We start from the raw sequence: 26710 nt of genomic DNA on the forward strand, positions 1-26710 counted from the left end.
CCTAGGGTACACTATCCACGAAAAGAAATCCAAACTTGTACCCACCCAAACGATTATATTTCTGGGAGCAAGCCTGGACACAGCATCAAGATGGCATTCCTTACACCAGAAAAAGCAAACTTACCTGACAGCCTGCTTCCTCAACTAGCCACCAGACCCCAGTTATCTACTAGGAAAATCCTGCAAGCTCTGGAGTTCATGGCAAATTGCATTCTACTCATTCCATATGTCAGACTGCATATGAGGAAACTTCAGTGGTACCTAAAAAGTCTCAAGACCTGGAAACTCTTGTACCAGTGATACCTTGCCTAAGGAAAGATTTTCTTTGGTGGGCAGCAGCATGCTCCCACAACAAGGGACTACCTTTCTCACCACCCCCCCACTGCCTAGACCCTCACCACAAGATGCATCAGACTATGCCTGGGGTGCACACCGGGAAGGCAGGTGCATACAGGGCCAATGGAGCTCACAGCAAATACATCTGCACATCAACCAAAAAGAGATGTTAGCTGTCCAGCATGCATTGACAGCTTTCAAGCCCCTTCTCTCCCCAGGGGCTCTCCTGATCAAAACAGACAACACCACTGTGATGTTGGTATATCAACAAGCAGGGAGGGACTCACTCCTACCCTCTATGCAGGCTCGCCATGACCCTTTGGCACACAGCCTCAGCCATGCAACTACACCTGTTAGCACAATTCCTGCCAGGCTCTCTAAACTCTCTGGCAGACAACTTAAGCATAAATCTTCTGGACCCACACTAGTGGCAGCTAGACCAAAGTATCTTCACCCTGATAACTCAGAAATGGGGCACCCTGAAGGTCAACCTCTTTGCTTCCCACTCCAACCATCAGCTCAGCAAGTTCTGCACCAGGGAGCCTTACTGCCGGGCCTGGAAAGTGGATGCCCTATCCTTTCCCTGGGTCAACCTCTCAGTTTATGCATTTCCCCCACTACATCTCCTTACCAGGGTACTGCTCAAAATAAGGGAGGAAAAACCAAGGACAATTCTGATTGCTCCAGACTGGCCTCGCCAGCACTGGTACCCACTGCTGCGCGGTCTGCACCCACTGCCACCATGGCATCTCCCTCAGACCCCAACCCTCCTGACCCAGAGGGAAGGAGAATTCATGCATACCCAATTGCAGACCCTCAATTTGGCAGCCTAGCTTATTCCCTGACCACTGATCAAGCTGCCAATCACAGTAAACAGGTTCTAGATGTTCTACATGAGGCTAGACGCACTAGCACTAGAAAGTCTTATGCTGACAAATGGAAAAGGTTCTGCACCTGGATTCAGGCTAAGGGAGCCGATACAGCACAGCCCTCCTTACCTCTCATTTTGGATTACCTAACTGACCTGCTACACAGTGGTCTCTCCTTTTCCTCTATTAAAATTCATACCTCTGCTATTTCTGCTCATTTCAACACTGAGCACCCACTTTTCTCACACCATCTCATCAAAGAGTTCCTAAGAGGGGCTAGCAACTTGAGGCCACCCAGAAGAGCACCTACCACAGCTTGAGACCTAAACATTGTTTTGGAAAAGCTCACCCTGCCCCCCTTTGAACCGGCATCTTCAGCAGAGTTAGTTTCTCTCTTGGAAGACAGGCGTGCTTCTGGCCATCACTTCAGCCAGAAGAGTATCCGAGCTACAAGCACTCATGGCTGTAGAGCCCTTCATCATCTTCTTTGCTGACAGGGTTTCCCTCAGGACTAACCCATCCTTCATGCCCAAAGTGGTGTCCAGTGTGGCTTTTAACCAATCAATTCATTTGCCCATCTTTTTCCACAAAATAAGGGGGAAAGGATCCTGCACTCTCTAGATGTGCACAGTTAGCTCAGATTCTATCTAGACAGGACTGAATATTTTAGAAAGACTGATCAATTGCTAGTCAGCTTTGCTGCAGGGGCAGAGGGCAAAGCCATATCCAAGCAAACCATTTCCAAATGGATAGCACATTGCATCCATTTCTGTTACAAGCAACACGGAAAACCTCCCCCTAAGGGAGTCAGGACTCACTCTACCAGAGCTACCTCCACCTCTGCAGCTTTCCTTAGAGGAGTCCCACCTGGGACATCCTGGAGGCTGCCACATGGACATCTGTTCAGACCTTCGCCAAGCATTACCACATGCCTATCTTCTCCAGATCCAGGGCAGGCTTTACCACTGCAGTCTTGCAGGGCATCCTAGTCAGCCCCTAGTCTTCTTGACTGCCTCCACCCTTTTCCTCAGCTTTGGGAATCAACCCAAATGTGATGACTGCAACATTGAAACACGAAGAGCATACTGCAGTTGTGTACACTTAACATAAATGTAGATGTTCGAGTGTATTCACTGTTGCAGTCGTGGTTTCCCTCCCTCCACCCCCCTTTTCTTCTCTCTCTCTCTCTCTCTCTCTCTCTTTACAAGGAACTTTTTGATATTTGCTTTCTACTGGTGGGGTTCTAACACCATATCCTGGCTCCCACTTGGGGGCTCCTGACAGGGCAAGAAAAACTGATGTAATGGCGTCGGCTGCCTTACTTTATACTACTGGCGACCTGACATCAGTCCTGAAGTGACAGCAACTGACGGAGAAATACTAAGCCTCTGGTATTCGGGACAGCCAAGGGGTACCCTGGCAGGGATAACCCAAATGTGATGACTGCAACAGTGAATACACTTGAACATCTACATTTATGGTAAGTGTACACAACTGTACTTTCCCAGTGTTACCCCCAAAATATTGACTTTCTTAGGACTTGGTATTTCATTTGGGATTTGAAACCAGCTAGTTGGTGATGAAGCCTGTGTCTTGGTCCAGCCATTACCTGTTATATTTCCAGCTGGGACTGGCATGATAAACAGCCATTAACTGAAGTGTTAAGTGTTGTGGTGCACATAATATCGGTGGTGGCACAGTGATAACCATACGGGACTCGCTGTTAAATGAAAGAAATGCTAACAACCCAGCTTCATTTATCAGCTAATTTACAGCAGTGACCAAAGCACTGGATGTTGTTGCCCCAATCTTCATGTACATTCCAGATCTACCAGATGTCATGAGCCTTAGTATGGCCATCAGTTTCAGTCAGTGTGGACACTGCTACAGCCATTAGAATGCAAATGGTGAAGGACAGGCTTTGTTTGAATGCTAATTTTTTGATGCACTAATGAAAGTCTCATAAGAAAGCATTTGATTATGCTGCTTATATTTCTGCTCTACAGTCTGTCTGGTCATTGATTGTTTTTTGTATCCTGTATGTGAGGAAGCTGCAGATTTCTGCTCTCTCTCCTGCTTTACCATTCACTGATTTTTTTTCCCATCCTTTGTGTGAGGAAAGTGTGCACCTTTTTGCAGAATGATGCAGTCATCTTCCCTTAGTGCATCCATGGCGCTGCACAATGGTTTATGCTGAGGTTCTTGACATTTGGTCAAGATTGCCTGTGTCATTCATGATGAGAGCATGAAGGTGTCAGTGCTGTGTTTTCATTCACTTTGGGCTAGATCCTGGTCCAGTGAGGCTGGTAAAATCTCGCCTAGTGTTCCCTTTTAGAATAGAGGTATTTTTCATTTGTATTGTATATTAAAAAAAAAAAAAAAGTTTGACCATTCCCAGGAGATTGACTGAACCCAAACCATTTCAAAAATCAGTGTGTTTAATAAACCTTTCATATAGGTAAGATTCTTCAGTTAAGAAAAGAGTGCATGTAGCTGCATTCCTTTGTAATGCTCATAATCTGATTAACTAATGTGGGTCTACTTTTGTATAAAAGCACAACAACACTGAGGCCGTCCTCATTTAGATTATTAATTTCCTTCTGAGTGAGTTAACATCAAAAATTGTTCTGCTTCGGTGTTCTTGAACTGTCTCTGCCTTTGACAATGAGGACTGTGGTATTTTGACTGAACACTTTAGATCATATTATGGTTTCCTGGAACCATTTTCAGTAACTTTGCTGTACCTGTTCGGTCAATCTGTGGTAGATTAAGTCAACTAATGGTCACTGTCTGGATTGTGAGGTGCCACAGAGCGTGCTGCTACCATTTTTGGTATTGTGTGCATGTTCCATAGAAATATCATTTGAGACAGAAGTATTTATCAGTCATACACTTTGGCTTTATCTCTCCCTTACCTAGGAGTCTGGGTCAGATTTTACTGCACTGGGAAGACTGCTTGGGTATAGATCTAATAAAATAAACAAAGTGGAGAAACACAGCAGGAATAAAACGTTTAATACAAAGGTTAGCACTTTCACATCTAACAAGATGCTTCTTCAGACCATAAAACAGAAATTGCATCACTTCCTTATATACCTCTACTTATTCAATTAAATAAATATCACTGCAATTAATTCAAATTTAACAATAAATATCTCTATACATAGCACCTATATATCACAATCTAACATAAAAATGTATCTCAATTAAAATAACTTTATTTCTTAAAATGTCTAGCTTTTAAATGAGGTTTAATTGATGTTCTGTCATTCAACTCTGGTTCCTTTTCTGCCTGAAGTTCAATAATCCATTTAAGTTCACATTGCTCGGTTTTAGTTCTCACATCCCCTAACCTAGGACTTTCCATTATACAGTCAACTACCTTAAAGGAAAAGGAATGAGTTATACCCTTATGTATAACATGTTTGGCTAGGACACTCCTTTCAGGTCCCACATTCTTAATAGCAGCTAAATGTTCCCTGTTCCTCTAAGTGAGCGATTGGTCATGCCCACGTAGAAAAAGGAATATATCGACAAACAGCAAAATAAACAAAGTTGTTTGTCATACAATTAGCTTTAACTTTAAACTTGTACACTTTTAGTGTCACCAGATGAATAAAGGTATTATCAAGATCTAATACTCCACAAATAGTACAGCGTCCACATGCATCTAAGCAGTACGATACACTTTCAATGTTCTTGGACTGGCATAAAAGCCTTTTCAAGTTCTTTTTGTTCTTATAACCAAAGTTAGGTCCATCTCCTACTTTATTGGATATTTCAGTATCTGATTGTGGTATAAACCATTTACTAGAGATAATCTCACGTACCTTGTCTACATTACCAGAAAATTCAAACCTAATAGGTACCACTTCTCTATTATATCTATTACTTCGATCCTGGGAAGAATGATGAATATCTTTGGACGTATATGGTTTTGTTCTAGTCTCCCTCAATAACTTAACTTCACTTATGCCAGTCCAAGAACACTGAAAGGGTATCATACAGCTTAGATCCATGTGGATGTTGTAATGTTTGTATACTGCACCAGGGTATGGACAAGAGACATGGACAACAAATGCCTTTTCCATCCCCTGGGCAGGCCTGTTTCTGTATGCATTTCCTCTCATTCCTCTGATCCCAGGGTACTACAAATGACATGGGAAGAGAGGACTGAAATGATACCATCCTTTTGATTTACTAGTTCCAACTCCTGCTGAGTCTGGCAAGAGAAGAGCCATGCATGCTGCCCCAGCATGTAGACCTCCTAATCAAGGACAAGGGTCTTCTCCATCAACTAAGCCTGCTAATTCCAAGGCTTATAGTTTGGATGATGTAGCAATCATCACTCAGAGGCACCCGTTTTCTGTCTGAGGACATGCTTTATATCATGAGAGGCCAGAAGAATTAGCATGAGAAAACCATTTAGCAAAATGCAAAAGGTTCTTTGGCCAGTGCCAAGGAGGAAGATAGGACCCAGCACCAGCTGGGGTGTGCCCCCTGCTCCTTGTCTACCTGTCAGAGTAATTCAAATTAAGTTTATGGTATGCTTTTGTTAAGGTATAGGCTTCTGCAGTGTCTGCCACCAGAGCTGCCACTTTTTTCCCATCTGCCAATGAAACAGTTCCCGAAGAAGACATCCACTTTTGGACCTCAATTTTATTTTGGAAAGCTACGCACGCACGCACACACATGCACGCACACACACAGACACACACACACACACATGCACGCACACACACAGACACACACACGCAGGCGCAGATGCGCAGACACTCCAAGTTAATTACTACCTCTGCTGGCAGGTACCTGTCATGGAAAACTGTTATTTGGTAGCACTAATCTTCGCTATAAGTTTAGCGAAATTGCAAGCCCCCAAAGCCCTTTTTGGTGTTATATAAGAACAGGGCTGACACACTTATTTCTATTTATGCTATTTCGCATCATCGGACCCTTGTGTAGGGAGTCGCATCTAATCTTTCACAGGGATCAGCATCTGAACAAATCAGTTTTGATGTACAAATGACATGTCCTTCTTTACAAAATTCCAGCTAGCTGTGCTGGCGTATGTTACACATCCACTGCCTTACTTCTCCTGCCATAGCTGGCAATACCTCACATTGTCACAGGTCTAGGAAAGGATTTGGAGAGGCTGAGCAAGTGGACAAAATGGTGAGAGTTGAGGTATTTTGCAGACAAATGCAAAGTACTGCATTTAGGCCACAACAACCTTGCTATGAAGCATCAGCTGGGATGATGAACTGTTAGCATCAGGGCAGGGAATTGCTGTAGTGATGGTGATCACACCTAGACTGAACCAGTAGCAGAGTGAGGGGCTAGTGGCAGCAGCACCCAGAGTACTGGGGTGTATCTAAAGGTGGACAGATTACAGCAGTCAAGAGGTAGTGCTTCTGATCTTTGAGGCATTGGTCAAACAACATCTTGAGTGTTGTATGCATCTTTGAAGGCGACACAAAGAACAGGGCAACAAGCTACTGGATGTATCCAGAAGAAAGCTACTAGAAACCTCCATGCAATGGAGGTGAAGGATTATGATCCACATGCTAGAGCTCTTCTCACCTGAGACAGAAGGGGGTTGATATTTGTGTATAACATAATTTTTTATTCAGTTAACTTGTCTGTTTACTGGGGTAGTATACTGATCACTGTAGACCATTTGTAGGCACAGCCCAGGTGAAGAGATTAACACAAACAGAATAGAACAAATTTGCAAATGTAGAGTAGTCACAGAAGATAGATAATCCCACAGACAATTGATATGGTATATAAATATTAGAGTAGAAAATCAAACGTAAACACAAAAGGAAACGGAAGATGGAAGATGAGGGAGTTAGGTTGTGTCCTGTGAACAATCACTTCCAGTCAGATTTTTGATATGAAGGTGTCTTTCAAGCTGAGCTTTGGAAATGGGGAAAGAGAAGAATTCTTTAAGGTGAAGGAGGAGGGATTGCCAGAGTTTGGGTGCACGAATAGAGATGGAATGGTCTGTACAGTGTAGCTTAGTTTGGGGTGTCAGGAGTGGGGGAATTAATTGGGAGAGGCTACGGAGGTTGTAGGCAGTGGTTTTATTATGGAGTTTGGCTGCAAGAGGTCGAAATGCAACTGGTTAATGTAGTTGGAAAACAGACACACACTGTAGGAGAATGGTAGCCATTCAGCCTTGGAGAGGGGGATGCAGTGGTTTTCGTGAAAGGAAGAATTGGAAATAAATGGTCAGATTTTGTTTTCAGTGGACTGTAGAGTGGAAGAGTTTTTTAGAGGCTGTGGCTATGATGGTGACCACGTATTCAAGTTGAGCCAGGGGGACTCCTTTGCCTATTGCATGGTCTGGAGAAAAGGGGAGATTTTACAGGACCAGAATAAGAGAACTTTCACTGTGGCTTTGGAAGATGACTGGTCTTACCATAAGCCCAAGTAGTTAAAGGATGATGTTTCTTTTGGGCAACTGTTGAGATCTGCAATGTTGTAATTTTTAGAAGTCTTTTTCAGCTTCATTGAGGTTCCAGATGTCATACATTTTGGTTGAGTGGTTTAGGAGTAGCTTTTGGTTGTTTTTCCCAGATTTAAGGGAATGGAGGTTAGACAAACTGAGTTTGAATAGTTGAATGTGAGGGACTGGATCGAAGAATAACCATGTCATCTGCATAACGAGGAAATGGAAGGTTAGGGAGGTCAGAGGGCAAGTTGTTTAGTGGTTGAAAACAAAAGGACAAGTATGGATTCCTGAGGCACCTGTGTAGTAAGGGGTGCTGGCAGTAATAGGGATGTGCCGAATTTGACTTTGACATACTATTTGTTAAGAAATACTGGAACCAGATGACAGTGTTGGGGCTAACCAGTGAGATGTGAAGGGATCATTCTGAACAGGAGGGGCAGAGGGGGGAAGAAGGGAGCATGCAACAAATTATAGGCATTAAAAACACCCTGGATCCCTGAAAGGACTCAGAGTGGAATGTGGACTTGTGGAATGGACTACCAGAATCTGCAGAGATTGACAAGAGGGTATGGGGTTGGTGAAAAATAATAAAAGGGAAGGTAAAATGTTAAATCACTCAAAAGAGCAAGCCAGATAGGTTTATTATGTTTTCCTTTTAACGAAATGTAAAGATTTTCAGGATCACAGTGCAGACCACGAATGCCAACGCTGTGTGCAATGTTGAGTGGTACAGCTAACTGCTACATGTGTTTTTTGTTTTCGTAATTTTTTTCTGTGAAAACAGTAAAAACATACTGAACGTTATAGTATAAATCGGATGGAAAAGTATTACAACAGGAAGGTGAAAAATAGTTAAAAGGAGATGTAATACAAGATAAAACTAAAGAAATGAAACACTGAACTATACACTGACCAAAGCTATAAACAGTGTTATGTCAATTCTTATAAAATCAGCGAAAAAAGTGTACATCTCCACCACTCTTGAAAATGAAGTGTAGGAAATGGACAGACCTTCCACATGCAAATACGATCTTTAACACTGAAACTAAATGCATGTGTGCTTATTATTTATGATACAACAATAAAAATCCATGGTAGAGCAGTGAAATAGTGTTGCAAACTGAATGACTTCATTTTACTATATATTCCTGTAGACTATGCACTTGAATACATATTCAGTGGTGGAAAAAATTAGACTGAGGACTTGAGTTTACGACTTATAGGCTGCAAAACTAATGTGGATATGGGTGTATAGTGAATAAAACTGTGTATGTATGTGTATATATTTATATATAATATATATATATGTGTGTGTGCGTGTGTATATGCATGCGCACACGTGTGTATGTATACATACATGTGTGTGTGTGTGTATGTATATATATGTATGTGTATATATATACATATATATATATATGTATGTGTATATATATATATATATATATATATATATATATATATATATATATATATACACACACACATATATATTATGCTAGGATAAATTATTTTTTAAAGATATGCTTCCATAATCACAATCACTTTTCCATTGAAAACTTGATATCTAGTTTGTCTATACAATGAAACCTTCCAGGATATTCGGCTATAAAACTGTAACATTTTGAAGCTTTAAAGTTTTAAATAACAAAAACATTAAATGTAATACAAATCATGCCCATAAAACAAGGGTAAATGTTTGTATATGGCTAGAACTTCAGGGTACTGGAAATGGGTTTGAATTTTTCCCTTAGTTCTAGCTATTACTCTAACCTAAGCTTAATTATTGAACTGAATTGAAGTACTTGTAACTGAAACCAAGGCAATGAAAAGGCAGAAAAATAGGCTTGTTTCTGGTATATACACTTGAATGAGAGGCAGAGAAAGAAAATATTTTTGTAGTGTTTTTAACAAAGTTGCCACTCAGCAGGAGTTGTATGAAAGCAAAGCTTTATTTCTGCAATGTAGGTACCTAATGGACTATATTGTGTTGTGAAATTACAGCAGATGCTTTCAAGTTAAGTAGGTCAGACCCTGGCACCATTGTGCAGACAGAGTAAAGGAGCCCTACCTGCTACCAAGGTGATCAGGGTTCATATATTGGTCATGACACTGGAGGAGCCAGGCACAGAGGGAGAGGAGTAAAGGGGAGTGGCCTGTTTACCACCCCTTGGGAAGGGGAGGGTTACAGGAGCTCATAGGGAAGTGGACTTTTTCCAGCAGAGGCTGGGGAAACCATTTATTGTGCTGGATGGAAGGAGGTGGGGCAGCTTGCTGGCAATGCCTTCTGTTCTGTTTGGAAGCAAAAGGATGACCAATATAGTCAGTCCCTTTGGCTCCGCAATCAAGCTTCTACTGGGAACATAAGGGCACAAATCAGAAAACCTTTGAACCACTTCTGATAGATGTTTGAATGACAGATTTTCTTAGTCAATCTTTCCATGGAGACTGGGAACAAATCGGCAATTGTTTTCCGGGATGATGATGGTTGACAGACAGCTGGGGCAAGTCATTGGGTGGCAGGAAAAGTTTGGTACATTAAAACCAAAATGCATACAGTTTCTAAATGAAGCCCAATTTGTAATGCAGAAGTCCCCCTTTATGTACTTAAAAAATAAATAACTTGACATTTTTTAACATCATCAGCCTCCTTTTTTCCCAATTTTTTTTACCTGGGGTCGGGGTATCATGTTAACTGTTGCCAGCTCTGTCGATTTCAGTGCCACACCCGCGCCTTCTTCAACACTCATGCCTGACGGTCACAGATCTTCTTTCACACAATCCGTCCAACTCTTTGCTGGACATCTTCGCTTCCTCTTATCTTCTTCCTGTCTGTCCCAAATTTTCCTCACCAGATTGTCTTCTGCTTTTCTGCACATGTGCTCAAACCACCGTAATCTGTTCTCTTTGATCTTTCCTGCAATTGGAGCTACTTTGGCTTCTGCTCTTATGTCCTTATTTCTTTGTCTGTCCCACAGTGTGCATCCTACCACCCATCTCAGGCACTTAATTTCCATCACCTCTAGCTTCAACTGTTCTGCCTTTACTGCTCAGGTTTCTGTACCATACAGTAGTACTGGTCGCACCACTGTCTTGTACACCTTACCTTTCAGCTTCTTTGTCATTCTTCTGTCATAGACTACACCTGATACTCTATGCCATCTGGCTGCAGCCCCTCTGATTCTAGCTTTGACCTCTTCATTCAGACTACCCTTCTCCTCAACTACCCCTCCCAGATACTTGAAGCTTACCTGTCCCTCTATCTTCCCTTCTATCTCTATTCTCAGCTTCTTCTGATTTCCACAATTTGCTGCCATTACCACTGTCTTAGCTGTGCTTAGTTTCATCTCGTGTGCCTTCAGATTTGCATTCCATTCTCCTATCCTTTGCTGAAGTTCTAGCTCAGAGTCTGCCTGTACTGCCATCGTCTGCATACAGCAGCTTTGTTGATCCGTCCCCTCCAACCTGTTTGCTAATGTAGTCCATCACCAGTATGAACAGCAGTGGGCTCAGAGCTGAACCCTGATGTACACCCACTCCCACTGGGAACCCCTCTGTGAGGCCAAACACTGTTTGTACTTGAGTCATTGGGTCCTTGTACATAGCCTGCACTAATTCTACCAATCTTTCTGGGACTTCAAACCACCACACTACTGCCCAGATCAGCTTTCTTGAGACTTTGTCTTATGCTTTCTCCAAGCCTAGGAATGCCCAGTTGGACTCCTTCCTCATCTCTAGCTTTTTCTCAAGTATCTGTCTCAATGCAAACATTGGGTCAGTTGTGCTGCATCCTGATCTGAATCCAAACTGCTCACCTCCCATCTTACTTTCTAGTACTCTGCATATCCATTTATCAATCACCCTCTCCAGAGCTTTCATGCAATGTGATAGGAGTTTGATGTCCTTGTACTGCTTACAGTTGTGGATTTCCCCCTTTGTTCTAGTACATTGGCACAAGTATACTTACTCTCCAGTCATCTGGGATATGCCTTTCTCTCCACACTGCTATTAGTACCCTCAGGAGCCATTTCTCCCCTGTCTCACCCAGCATCTTTATCATATCTGCTGTGACCTCATCTGAGCCTGCTGCTTTCCCTGACTTAATCTTCCTTAGTGCTGTTCTTACTTCTAGGGTGGGCTCCTCCTCTTCTCTCATTATAGGCAGTTTCTGTGGCAGTACAGCTTCTGTGGGGTTTTCTTCATTCAGAAGCTGCTGGAAATATTCCTTCCATCTGCCTTTGTCCTCTGGACTGGTGAGCAGGTTGTTCCTGGCATCCCTTATGATGGGTGCCTGACTGTCTTCTTTATCTTTCTGTCTTTGCCTTGCAACCTGATATAGTTTCTTTGTGCCCCTTACTGAGTCACTTTCCAAAAGGTGGTACAGTGCCTCCGATGCCCTTTTCTTTGCTGCTGCAGCTTCTTTTTTAGCCAACCAGTAGTCCTTCCTAGTTTGGTCAGTCTTTTCTATCTCTCACTTCTTCCTGCACTCCTTTCTTTTGATGACTTCCTGGACTTCTGCATTCCACCTCCAGCTTTCCTTATGTACCTTATTTCCATACTTGGCTCGGCCACATATCTTTTCTATAGTCCTAACACATGCTGTTTTTAGGCACTGCCATTCTTCAACTCCACCTATTTCCTCCTCCTCCTCCTCTTGGGGTGCTAGAGCCCTGAGTAATTCCTTGAACTGTTGTACTTTCTCTCCAGCCAACTTCCAGGTCTTCAGCCTGGTCTCTGTTGACCTTGGAGCCTTCTCTGACCATTTCTCACAGCTGATTGTGGCAGCTAGTAGTTTATGTTATGGGCAGACTGTTTCACTGGGGATGACTTTGCAATCATGGATTCTACCCCAGTGCCTTTTCCTTGCTAGGAGGAAGTCTACCCGAGTTGCATGTTGACTACTCTTGTATGTGATCTTGTGACTCTCTTTCTAAACCATGTGTTGGCTACTATAAAGCCATTTGCCAGACTGACGTCTAGTGTTGCCCCACCCATGTGGGCCCAGGCAGTATTCGTATCCTGTTCTGTCTGTCCTGATATGTGCATTCAGGTCAATCATTATCAGCACCAATTCATGTTGTCCTGCTTTATCTAGTAGGTCCTGTAACTGCTGTCTGAATACAGTCTTTTCCTCACTATCACAACCCTGCTGTGGGGCATAGGCTGAGATTATGAATACTGCCCTATCATTACAGTGAAGTCTGACTGCCATGAGTCTATCATTAATTATGAAGATATCCCTTACTGCTTTCTGAAACCTCTCTTACCACAATTCCTACGCCATTTCTAGCCTACCCTCTACCAGAGTAGTAGACTCTGGATCCCAAGCCAAGTGGCTTTGCTGCACTGTTCTTCCATCTCATCTCTTTGATACATAGGATGTCCAGCCTCCTCCGTATCATAATGTCATCCACTTCCAAGCTGTCTCCTGTCAGTGAACCTACATTAAGCGTAGCAATTCTCAGTTAATGTTTGGCAAGTTGATTGGTTTTACATCCAGCTTTCGCTCAACAGAGCTATCCCAGGTAACCCAGGCCGGGCAAATAGACACTGGCCAAGCCAGTAGCTTATTGACCCAGGGCTGCTGGGCTTTATGGTGGGCACACACTGGCCAGTAGGGACAGATATACCCCTCCCACCGTTAGCAAGGGTTCCTGGCGTGTGTCAGAGTAGGCCGGGTCCACAACCCACTTATTACTGGTAACTACCCATGCCCATTTTTGGCAACATTAGTCACCATGACCAGATCACCTAGAGCCATGTTTTACACCGTTGTGTGCCATGGCAGGGCTAGCCACTCAATCTGTGATCTGTGTTCTTCAATCGTGAGGATACTGCGCACCACAGTAGATGCCCAAAAGCGATTGATTTGTACAACTCTTCCCCCTATAGAGCACCATGTAGAGTATGTGCTGCTGCCCATAGCTCCATTCATTGGTGAGTTTAAGATGGAAACACTCAGCATGTTTTTCGGACATGGGAGAAATCCCACGGGGAGACAGGGAGAACATGCAAACTCCAAACAGACATTGGTTGGAGGTCAGGATTTTGAACCTTGTGCATGGGAGGCGAAGACCTTAACCACGAAGTCATCTGGTCTTTTTCCATTTTTGACATATGATTCAGAAAGAAAAATGAATCCTTGTCATAGTAGCCATTAAACTAATGGCAATAAAAATATTTTAATAACATTCACTGCACCAGCAGGGAAAAATATTTAATATCATGTAAAGCAATATGCTTTCAAGTCCATGTTAGAAATGTATGTTACGTGGTCATTTAATTTGTGTATTCAGCAGTGTTATAAATATTTACTAACTTAAATTGATACTCAGCAGGAATAACATAATTATTGCAGCAAACTATCGCATATTGCTAGCCTTTCAGACTTAACGTTTTAAAATTTATTTTATCTTGCACTTTGTATATTCCAAGTTTGAAGATAGGTTCAAGTGTTTTTGTATGCTATATTTATTTGATGAAAAAAAAGCCTTTCTTATTTAAGTATTTAAAGAAGTGGTACTGGAGTTTGCCTTTTTGAGTTAGTTTACAAAGTTTCATTCACAAAAGTAAAAAAATTCTATACATGTAGTCTGTTGCTACTTACAGCAAAATTTAATGGTCAGTGTTAAGAAAGTAAGTGCTTTCATTTTATAGACTTTTCAGGTCTGTATACTATAGTAGTGTACTTCAGTTTGCCTAAGACAGCCTTATGTTGTTAGTCCTAATAACACACTTCCCAAATAGCGCAGTAGTGGAGTAATAACAAGTGAAGATGTCAGCAGGCAGGCTTGTGGTTTCCCAGTACTGAGTTTGAAACAGGAGCAAACACCATTGATTCCTACTGAATCTAAGGGGAGGAGCATACATTGTTTTTGAGTTCAGTAATGTGAAATGTAAACTTAAAGACAAAACCTGAAAAACGCATTCTCCACTGAGCAGACCAACTTGGCGGTTAAAACGGTAATTTAAGTAAACAGCAATTTTATTAATAAATAAATAACACAAGTAAAATAAGAGCTGGTAAGCTTTTTCACGGTTCATGTATGCCGCTTCATCAGACCATTAAGTTAAGAAACAGAACAGGTTAAAAAGTGCAAGTAACAAATCAAAACATTAAGATTCAGCACATGACTAAAAGATAGTGCCCGTACTTCATTGATAAAAACTATACATTCATAATCATATCAACAAATCAAGTCAGCATCTCAGGTCACGTGATTTTAAAGGGGTTTAATGAAGGAAACCACATTCAAGCCTAGAAAAGTATCAGCTTTAAAATACACGATCCAGTATAATTCAGAGCATAGAGTCTTGTTGATTAAATCCCCACCTCTAATATTAACATTTAACACTTCAAGAGCCATAAACTTAAAATTATGATCAGAATTAATTTCAGAAACATGTTTCACTAAAGCATTCTTCATTCTGTTATTTTGAATATCACTAACATGCTCAAGTATTCTTTCCCTAAGTGATCTGTTGGATTTACCAGTATAAAAACAATCACATTTCCAGCACTTTGCATAATAAATGACATTAGTAGTTTTGCAGTCGGCACAGAAGTCTAAATCAATCATATGATCAGAAACCGGATGTTTAATCACTGTAGTAGTAAAAATGAAGCCACATGCACTGCAAGACCTGCAAGGGAATTACCAGTCCATTGAGACACTACTTTAGAATTATAATGTTTATAGCAAAGTTCACGTTTCAGAGATTTATTATTACAAAAAGAAAAACGTGGTTCAGTGCTTAGTGCTTTTCTAACACCTTCGTCTACTATTAGCACTGACCAGTTCTTTTTAAATACATTGCAGACTCTGCTTATGTCAGTTAAATAAGTAATAGAAATGCGAGGATTAGCTGTACCATTACTTAATGTATGAGTCATGTCATCACTCTCGGGCAGAAAATGTTATAGCAATAGATCTGAGTGAAGTGACTTCAGAAACAGCTGTTTTAACTTCTTCATTGGAGTAACCTCTGGCCATAAAATTATTGGCCAGGGTATTCACTGCCTCTACCACAAAATCATCCTCATAATGTAATCTCATAGTTCTAAGCATTTGCCCCTTAACAGCATTTTTAGTAACATGCTTAGGGTGCATACTAGTCCTGTGAAGAATGTTGCTCTTTTTGCATGGTTTCTTATAGACCCAAGTTGTCATATTCCCCAGGGCATTCAAACTCGGTGACCTCTAGAAATGCAATGGATTCTTTTGAATAATCACATGTAAAACGCAAAAAGGAGGTAGTGCTCTGTAAGTACTCCACAAAGGACTTGAGATTTTCACTGGTACCTTCCCATGCCAAAAAAAAATGTCATCCACAAAGCATCTGAAATGACATACGCTCTGAATAAAGGGATTATTAAAAAATATGTTGATGTTCCCATTGGGCAAGGGCAAGGTTAGCATATGAATTGGCACAAACCATGTCCAGAGCTACTCCAACACATTGCAAATAAAAGTCATGCTTAAAAATGAATATATTATTTTCAAGAACAAGATCCAACAGAGTGCAAATCAACTTAATTCCGTCAGTTGAAAGATCAGTATGGGTAGATAGATATGCTCTGACACACTCAATGCCAAAAATCATTTGTGATTATGGTAAAAAGAGACATAATATCAAGAGTTCACCTAGTTGTTCCTGGGTATACCAGGTATAGAGAGATCTCAAAAAAAATTTTGTCTCAAGACAATAGAAATCCAATCCAAAACAGGTCTAGTTATTTTCTCAACAAAAATTGACAGAGGTTCAGTCACCCACCCACGACTAGACAATATAGCTCATGTAGGTGGAGCCACAGGATTTTTATGCACCTTCGGTAACCCGTAGAGAATGGGAATAATAAGAAACTCAAAGGAGAAATATTGGTACAAGTCAAGTGTTAACAGACCATTTATATGTAGATCATATAAATAAGTCAATCCTTTTAATCAGGCCCTCGACCTGATATCTGTGGATACGTTTATAAGTAGTATGGTCCTGTAACATTTCACGCATCTTACTCAAATAGTGTTGGCTATCCGTCAGGACTATGCCTCCTCCCTTATCTGCTGGTCTTATCTCTGTATGTTTAGCCAAGTAACATTTTAAGCTCTTCAAATTCACCAGGGGTTAAGTTATGAAAGGAAGCATTAGTTCGATCAGTCAAGTTTTGTCGAAGATCATTCTCGCATAAATTATACCTAGAGTAAAGGGTGTGAAGGTGCAATAAAAGTGCTAAGTTTCTTAAAATAATTAATTGTGGGCATATTCTGCTGTTGAAACATTAACTTCAAATTTGCAATCCTCACAAATAACTTCAAGTCAAGGATCACGTTTTTGAGAGTAAATCATTTTGCTGGTTTAAATGAAAGACCTTATTTAACCTTACTCGATGTTGAGTAAGGGTGTAGGATGAAAAGTTCATAATTAAGCTGCTCATTTCTTCTTCCTCGTGTTCATTCTTGGAGGAGCATTGTTTTCATTTACATACCAGGATCTTTCTCATCTGGCTTCACTCTGAGACCAACCTCTTAAATATTCTGTCCCTATAAGTAGAGGTTCCCTCAATAAAAAATGAGGACTAACACGGTTTGAATTGGAAGCAACAACAGTAGCTTGCGCTAGTGGTGGTTTTGTAATAATTACCTTTTGGTAAATGTGGCTTCAACAGAAAGTCAATTTGTAGATTTCTACAACATAATTCTGTGAAATGACATATATTATCTCTTGTATTAGTGATTGTGTGGATTTTATGACCATATAATCCACTTTGGATATTGGCACAGATGGTAGATATCTAGTTTTCATATACAGCGTGATACCCTATCAGAAAGGATTAGAAAGATTGAATTATGTGCTTCTGTAGATTATCAGGTACAGGATGTAAATAACTCAACGTAATATTTATTAACAATGATTTTATATGTAAAGATAACTGTTTTCAGTAGAAAAAAGTTGTAGCAGTGGGCTACCACTATACCACCTGCTTAAGCTGTCTTAGTCTCAGCCAATTGAGAAAAACATCTGAGAACTACAAGTCAGTGGTCTGAAAATGTAAAAATGTGGCTTTACTTCAATGACTATGTATAAAAATGTGTGTGTGTGTGTGTGTATATATATATATATATATATATATATATATATATATATATATATATATATATATATATATATTCAAACACACACACATTATACTGTGTGTGCGTGTATACTTTTATTTAACTTGTAATGTAGAATTAAACCGCTTGATTATTTGAGTAGGCCTGCATTTTTTTATTCTGTTTCAACATCTGAGTTGAAACATACTCAGTAAATATCTTGGATGTTGCTATACAGATGTGGAGTTGAACTGTGCACTAAAATGTTGTAAATATTTTGCAAGCAGTACTTCATTGTATTATGGTAGTATGTATCCATGGCACCTTAAAAACAACAATGAAAAGACAAGCTTTGCAAATAAAATTGCTTCTCTGCTGAGAAGGCAGTATCCGACAAGAAACTTCATTTATTGCCCAGTACATTTAAATTCTGGGAGAATCAGCATAAAATAACTCTAGTAAGAATCAGCCAAGCTGCTTATTGTGAAAATCAGCAAAGAGCACAAGGTGGCAGTAAAAATAATCATTGAACAGTTGTGTTAAAGTTCAGAGACACCCTTAGAATTAAAAAAAAGTAATAATTTGTAACTGAAGAATTAATCTCCCTTGTTGAGTTGGCAAGTAAAATTAGTTAAAAATACTTCTTACAAAGAGAAGTAATAATTACAAGTTGTTTGCAAGAAGTGTCAATACAGTATCAAAAAGCTTTACTGAAGGTGCATATATCTGAAAGTGTAGCTAGTATATATTTATAGTTTCAGGACCACGATATCAGAATGCGGTCAGAGATATTGTCAGTCACTGGAATACTTCACTTTAGTTCAAAACTTGTCTATATTGCTTATTGTTGGGGATGTGAAGTCTTCTGTGTTGATAAAACATAAGGAAGCTTCACACCTGTATTAATGAACATTTTTATGCTGTTCTGAAAAAATAATGAATTAAAAGCTCTATATAGATATGTGAAAAGTTGTGTAGCCTGCAAAAAAGTGTGTTGGACCATTGAGCAGAATGTTTTAGAGAAGATAATAGATGATTATTGTTGGACTATCAGGAATACTGATGGTGAATAGTTTTAGGTTCTACAGCACTACTAGGTTTAAATGAATATATTAATTTTAGTTCTGTAACAAACCATTAAACATGTCTGGTGTTATTTTGATGTTTGGCTATAAGTTGTGCGTTATCAGCATATGTATATTTTGCTAAGTTGATGTATTGAATTGTTTAGCCATCAGAAGTCTTATACCTCTTTGAAACTAAAGTGCTTGATGTGTTTCTTAATTAATAAATGCCTGGTTTAATGCTGTACTGTTTTCAGCAGCATTTTGTCATGGATTATGATTTAGTCATTGGCTATACTATGGTATATAGAATTGGAATATACTGTCTTCAGCCTTTCCTGTTGTTGCTGAAAACAGTTTAATTTTTCTCATTTTTTTTCAGGGGAACTGGTCTCTGAAGAGATTTAAGATGGACCGCCAAGGTGTAACCCAGGTGCTGTCTCGTTTGTCTTACATTTCTGCACTGGGCATGATGACTCGAATTTCTTCTCAGTTTGAGAAGACCAGAAAAGTGAGTGGCCCTCGTTCTTTGCAGCCGTCTCAGTGGGGTATGCTGTGCCCATCTGACACCCCTGAAGGAGAAGTAAGTTACTAAAACACGTGCAGTCACTTTTGTACTTGATTAATTGTTGATTCTGTTCTGTCTTAATTTGCTGTCTAACTATTGTTATGCTTCTGTTTCCCTGCTTACTGTCACTGCTACCATTACTACTGCAGCTTCTGCGGCCTAGAGAAAATACTCAAGGTGTTGTATTGTCAAGCTGTTCCCTATTTTATATCTATATATCTATATATATCTCTATATATCTATATATATATATATATATATATATATATATATATATATATACTACCGCAGTCCTAAAACTGCTTGTTTACTTTTTTTCTCATGTTGTAATAGTGTGATAAGGAGATGGGGATCTCTGACCAGACATTACTATGGTGTAGTAGAATTGTGTCCATCATTAAGCTCTGTCACCATATTTGCATGCCTTATTTGATTTTCACTGGATTACTGAAAAGTCTCATTAGACAAAAGTGTACAAACGTTCATTAAAAAAATTATTTTAACAAGCAGATTTTTAATCTATATAATTTTAAGACTGTTTAGTCTTATTCTGAAACCCTCTGATACAATGTTTTATGTGGCCGTAACTTGTTTTTAAGGGAAAATATTTGATTGTTTGCCAGGACAGGCTTTGGTTCAGACACCACTCTGAGAAGGGTAAAGAGAGTATTGGAGGATGACTGTACAAACGGTTTCAAATTTTGACTTTATTATATTGATGGCATTTCTGCTGTACTGGTCTGATATTTGTCATCAAAAGGGCACACTTCCAAATTTAGAACAATACAGCAACAAACAAGGTATTCCACTGCGGATAAACATCCAAAACCACAACCAGAGGGAAGTATTTAAAAAAACAACAAAATGTGCAAGGACGACACACGGCAGGCACAAGTGCAAATGAAATAAACTTTAATATGGGTAAGCACTTTCGCACCCATAACACTTGGTGCTTCTTCAGACCATTTAAACAAGTAAAACAGTGTAAATAAGAACATCAATTAACATCAGCAACAAGCTATCCTACCAGAAAACATTATCGGTTAAAAACATCACTAACGTACATAAACTATCTTAACATGCTTTCAAATGTGGTTTTTAAAGGAACCTTTGCATTCAAACCAGGATATTTATCTGCACGTAGTCTGATGATCCATTTATTTTCATGCATTTCTATTAAATTATTAAAATCTCCTAAGTGCCATGTCTCTGATAGACATTCAGTAACCATAAAACTAAAATCATGTTCCTCACCAGATTTGAATGTGTTTAGCTAAAGCACTCCTGTCTATATCAGTTTTTTTCATGGCTGCCATATGTTCTCTAATACTCTTAGACTTTTTTGTTTTCCCCACATAAAATTAATTACATATTTTACAAACTGCCATATAGACAATCTTTTGAGTAGTACAAGTTGCCATAACATTGAAATTAAATGTTTTGTTAGTCACTGGGTGTATAAAAGTATCTGTTGTATTTAAAACATGACAAAAGTTACAATTGCCACATGGTATTATACCTTTGCTCGCTGTCAAATTATCTACAAATCTAGATTCATAACATAAAAATCATTTTAAATTTTTCTTGTTCTTATAATAAAAATATGGATGATCAATATGTTCACTTATTCTTTCATCAGGTAAGAGTATAGACCAACTTTTATTTATAGCTTGTTTAACAATAGCAATGTTAGAATATTGTAGTGTCAAAGGAGCTAAAGGTTGTGGTCTTGGAGCATTATGCTCATCTAGTGGTCTAAAATCTGAGAAATAAGGTGCAGTCTTTCCATTTCCTAATAATTTTACTTGATCACTCATCTCACTTATTCCCCTAGATTTATATTTTCTACATATAAGATTTTTTTCTAGCTCTGTTAGATCAGTATTAAACATATCATTATTGTAGTTAAACCTTGAGACATGCATAAGTTGTCCTTTCATTATAAATGTTAAGTTGTCTCTCTCGCCTTCATTCTTGCTGGTTGGGTTTGGAGCCGACCTTTGACTCCGACTCGGCCATTTTCTAAAGCTCGAGAGCTACTTACTGGCTCGAGGCTTCCCTATATCCCACAATGCCTGGCGCTAGACCCCCAGATCTCATTTGCCGCTTCAGCTACGAGGTTGCGCTTTACTGGCTCAGGTCGTATTCATCTATTTGTAATATTAGCTAAACTTTTAGTGTATATTTTTCAAGATTCTTGTTTAATTAGAGTAGTACTGTAGATTAGTTTTGCTTTTTTCTGTGCTTTATGACCCTTGGGAAACTCGTTTTTACTTAGTTTCTCCCCCCCCCCATCTCCCTAAGTAGACCATTTAAATTAGAGGCCATCCCCTTCCCTTTTAAATTGTTCCAGTAGGAAGTAGTGTTTAGCCTTTGTAGTCTAAGATAATAGGCTCTTAGTTTTGTTAGTATTGTTACCTTTAGGTTTTTGTGTGAAGGTGTGGGACTAGTGTGTGTGTGCGTGTGTGTGTGAGTTTCTTTTTTGTTTGCACTAGTCTAACATTCATCCATCGGTATTCCCAATTTCTTTAACATGTCAAAGGATACCAAGGTATCAGGGTTCAAAAAGTGTGACTCGTGCTGTCAGAAAATGTCTCTGACAGACGGTCACACTTCTTGTGTTTATTGTTTAGGTGCCCTACACCTGCAGGACTCTTGCTCGATATGTCGTGCCTTTAGTCCGAGAGTCCTGCAGGAGCGTAGGAACAAGCTGATTCTCAGGGGGTTACTAAAACCCGAGGGGTCTCCGGCGAAGTCTCAGCCAGCAAAAACCCCTAAGCCCACCAAGCCGTTGGCTCCCAGTACGGAGCCGTCGCCAGGTGAAGCTTCTGCTTCAATTTCGGTTCCGGCCGAACCGAAGTATCTAAATCTCTCTCTGTTCCGACCTTGGCGTCGGAATCATCAGGGAGCTGTAAGTGATCCAGGTCGCCATCCCTAGAGTCGATTCACTTGGCTCCAGGTTCGCCTTTGCTACAGTCTGAACGGAGCCATCGATCCCACTCTTCTTGGTCCCCGAGGCTATCCGATCATGACTTGGAGAGAGTGGTTAGTAGACTCCTCAAATCGCAGGCCCTGGCTAAAATGTTAACTAGCCCTCCTCATCAGGCTGTGGCTGTTTCTGTTTCTGAAGTAGTTCCTCCTCCGACTCCTCCTGTCAGTTCGGAGCCGGAGCTTGTTGGGGCTCGTATCCTGGAAACGACGCCAATGCTTACCTTTCGGCTCCTTTGTCGGCTCCGATTTCTTCAATGGTTCCGTCCTTGGAGGGATCTGGGTGCCGAGACTCCCTCGTCGGCTCCGAGGGGGCGAGTGGCATCGGACCCTTGTCTGACCCCGTTCTTCCTCTCGGAGCCTCGGCGCAGGTAAGCTCGGCTCCTACATTGGCCTCGGAGCCGTCCCTTTCCGTGCCGGAGAGGATTCCTGTCTCTTCGGAGTGGGGGCCCTCTTCTCTGCCAGACAGGGGCGCCTTCATGGTCATGAGGAGCGTGCTGACTTCTGAGTCTGCACCTCGATCAGCCCCTTTAGCTCCTCCCCCCAGGGTGCCTGCTTCTATCTCTGCCCCTCCTCCAGACCCCAAGCAAGGGGTCCAAACGCTCCAGGTCACCCCACTGGGTGTATCTTCCTCTTCCGAGGCCTCCCCTGAGATTTCAGAGGAGCCCCCTCAAAAGAGGAAATGTAAGAGGAAACATGTTGACTCCCCAGAGTCTGTCACGTCAGATACTGACTTGGAGGATTCGGAAGGGTCCCCAAGATCCCCCCACTGAAGATGTCTATTTCTCAGACATCCTTGAAATCCTTAAGCAGAGGGGGAACTGGTCTGCCCTTAACCCTTTTGAGGACGAGTCGGTATACTTGGATGCATTTGGTTCTCGCCCCTCCACACCTCCTGGGTGTCTCCGCCCTTCGATCCATTGATGGAAGTAGTGGCTCGGAAGGCGTGGTCAGCTCCGGACACACTGGAACCAACCCCCCGCAGGCCCACTAAGTTTATTAGGCCCCTCAAGATAAACAGTTTTTGACTAAGGGTGTCCCCGTTGATGCCATGGTGGTAGCAGCTGCCACGAAAAAGGAGTTGGCTGACACTTCTGTACCTGTCCATCCCCTTAATAAAGAGTCTAGGAAAATGGATAGATACGGGAAGCGGATGTTTTCCTCAGCGACCTTCTACATGCGGTCACTGAATTATTTGTGCCACTTCACCCGTCTTCAGAGGGATCTCCTCAGCTAGGAGAATACCATGCAAGATCCATCAGCTGCGGGGGCACAAGACAAGATAAACTCCCAGCTGGCGACTCATAATTCTATCGTCAACTCCTCCATGCGGCTCATTTCGTATGCAGCTGATGGGGAGAGTAGGGCCGCTTTGAGAAGACATGCCTGGATGCGGTTATGCAACTTCGCTGATCTCTTCAAGGCATCCTTCACCAACACCCCTTTTGATGGTTCGGCTCTGTTTGGACCTCAGGTGAAAGATACCCTTACCAGGTGTGAGCAGGAAGGCAAGACTCTCTCTGCCGTGTGAGTCCGTTTTTCCACTCCCTTTAGACCATACCCTAAGGGTCAGAAGAGTGGAAAGATCTGGTTCCGGAAACCCCAGGGAGCCGTGCCTGACACACCTGGCGAGTTTCCCTCCAGAGGCAGAGGAGGGAACAACAATAGATGCCACCCGTGGGGCAGAGGGGGTCTGCAGAATCAGGGCAGCAGAGAATCTTTCTCTGACAAGCCCTTCCATCACCCCTGACCGGCTTGCCCGGCTGTCTGCCTTCGGAGGCAGTCGGGGGAAGCTTGTCTCTGTACCCAGAAGCCTGGCGTCTCATCACTCGAGACAGATGGGTACATATCCGGAGGTTGCAAAATCCCATTTGTCCACACCCCCTTAAAATCAAACAACCCCATCCCAGATGCTCCACCCAGTCTAAGGGAACAGGCAGTACAAGAAATTTCAAGACTGCTAAAAGTAACGGGCCAGCCAACAAGTCCCAGCAGACCAGCAAGGATCCGGAATTTACTCAAAGTTCTTTTTGGTACCAAAAAAGACAGGGGACTGGAGACCCATTTTGGATCTCAGCAGAATAAACAAGTCTGTTCAAAGAATGAAGTTCCGGATGGTCACGCTTCAGTCCATTCTACCCTTTTTGGGTCAGGACAATTGGATGTGCTCCATAGATCTTCAGGATGTGTACTACCACATCAAAATGGATAGGCATTCCAGAAGGTTTCTCCGCTTCCGGCTGGGAGCCAGTCATTACCAGTTCAGAGCCCTGCCCTTTGGTCTCACCACAGCCCCCAGGGTGTTCACCAAATGCATGGCAGTGGTTACCACTCACCTGAAACGGCAAGAATTCCAGGTGTTTCCGTATCTAGACGACTGGCTTCTTACTGCTACCACCAGACATCAGCTGCTGAGAGCCAGGGATTATACCATCCAAACATGCTCCAACTTGGGTATCTCAATAAATTTCGAAAAGTCTGCATTGTCACCTTGTCAGTCTTTAACCTTTATAGGCGCAAGATTAAATACAGAAGATCTGTCTGCAAGACTTCCAGTAGACAGAGCGGCAGACATTCGCCGACATGTACAGGTATTAGGATGCAGAAAGATTCAGGCCAAATTCGTCCTAAAAACCTTGGGTCTCATGGCAGCAGCGATCATATTAGTTCCCCTGGCTCGTTTTCACATGAGGATTCTCCAGTGGATACTTTTCACCCAATGGTCCTTTCAACAACTTCCTTTGTCTCACAAGATAATAATTACACAATCATGCAAAGACCACTTGGCTTGGTGGATGGTCTCTCCATCAGTACCCCAGGGCAGACCATTTGTCCTTCCTCCTCCAGTTGCCATGGTGACCACGGATGCCTCCCTGATCGGGGGGGGGGGGCATTTTCAGGGCAGGACTGTCCAGGGCACCTGGCAACCCCACGAGTACCACTTGCACATAAACGTCTTGGAGATGAGGGCAGTGCTTTTAGCGTTGCAAGCTCTTCAGAACTCTCTACCCACTGGGACCATTGCAATTCAGACAGACAATGTCTGTAGTGTGGTACATCAACAAGCAGGGCGGAACCAAGTCCTATCCCTTATGTCGAGAAGCACTCAGACTATGGCAGTGGGCAATCTCCTCTCAACGGTTTCTGACAGCAACGCACATCCCTGGGAAGTCCAACGTCATAGCGGACAGGCTAAGCAGAGCAATTCTCATGCCTCACGAGTGGTCTCTCAATCGGACAGTAGCGGACAAAATCTTCCACAAATGGGGTCAGCCTTGCGACCTTTTCGCAACTCCTTTCAACAGCAAGTACGACAGTTTCTTCACTCTCTTCCCAGACACTCCCCCAGAGACGCTCTTGTTCACGATTGGCCCCAGGGACTTCTGTATGCATTCCCACCCTTTCCCCTAATTCCCAAACTAATTCAGAAAGCTACCGTGCTGGGGTGCAGGATGATCCTCATTGTCCCCTACTGGCCTCGACAAATCTGGTTCCCGTTCCTGCATCGTCACCTTCTAGAGCAGCCTTGGAATCTGGACCCAGTTCCGGACCTCTTGATCCATCAGTCGGGCAGGCTGCATCAATCTCTTCAGTCTTTCATCCTCACTGCGTGGTTGCTCCACTTCCAACCTTAGCCAGGCTTCCCAGTATTTCCCATTCAGTGTGTGAGATTATCCTTTTTTCGTACAAATCTACAACCAGGAAGACTTATGCTAGTAAGTGGAAAAGTTTCTCTTTCTGGGCAGAGGCTAGAAATGTAGATCCCTTCATGGCCCCTGTCCATAACGTCCTGGACATTTTAGCAGAACTTTTTCAAGCGGGCTCCTCTTCTGCCACCATTAGAGTTCAGCTAGCGGCAATCTCTAATTTCCATACAGGCCTCTCAGAAACCAGCATCATGTCCCATAAGCTTTGCAAAGCCTTTCTGAAAGGAACAATCATGCTCAGGCCTCCAGTGAGAGATCCCCCTCCTCCATGGGACTTGAATTTGATCCTAGCTTCCTTGATACTGCCTCCCTTTGAACCGGCAGCTTCCTGTTCCTTGAAATTGCTTACTTGGAAAACCCTCTTTTTGGGGCCATTACTTAAGCGAGGAGAGTTTCTGAACTTCAAGCCCTTTGTGTTCGTCCTCTTTACCTAGTTTTCCATAAGGATAGAGTTTCACTCAGGACTAATCCTTCGTTCCTTCCTAAGGTTTCCTCCAAAAATAATTTGAATCAATCCATCGATCTGCCAGTCTTTTTTCCAAATTATTCCAACAAAGCTGAACACAAATTACACCAGTTGGACGTTCATAGGCAATTACATTTCTATTTGCATAGGACTGAGCAAATAAG

General features: G+C 41.8%; 1 protein-coding gene across 1 annotated transcript in view; it reads left to right on the plus strand.

Annotated features, from left to right (window-relative positions):
- Positions 1-26710, plus strand: part of POLR3B (RNA polymerase III subunit B) — a gene marked incomplete in the record, with an annotated part of 1742661 nt that overhangs the window by 554823 nt on the left and 1161128 nt on the right. The window contains 1 exon segment of the mRNA XM_044088141.1: positions 19200-19400. Coding sequence (XP_043944076.1) covers positions 19200-19400 — 201 coding nt within the window.

The sequence above is a fragment of the Protopterus annectens genome, chromosome 11.part0, assembly GCF_019279795.1.
Source record: "Protopterus annectens isolate FY-2018-M chromosome 11.part0, PAN1.0, whole genome shotgun sequence".
Lineage (NCBI taxonomy): Eukaryota > Metazoa > Chordata > Ceratodontiformes > Protopteridae > Protopterus > Protopterus annectens.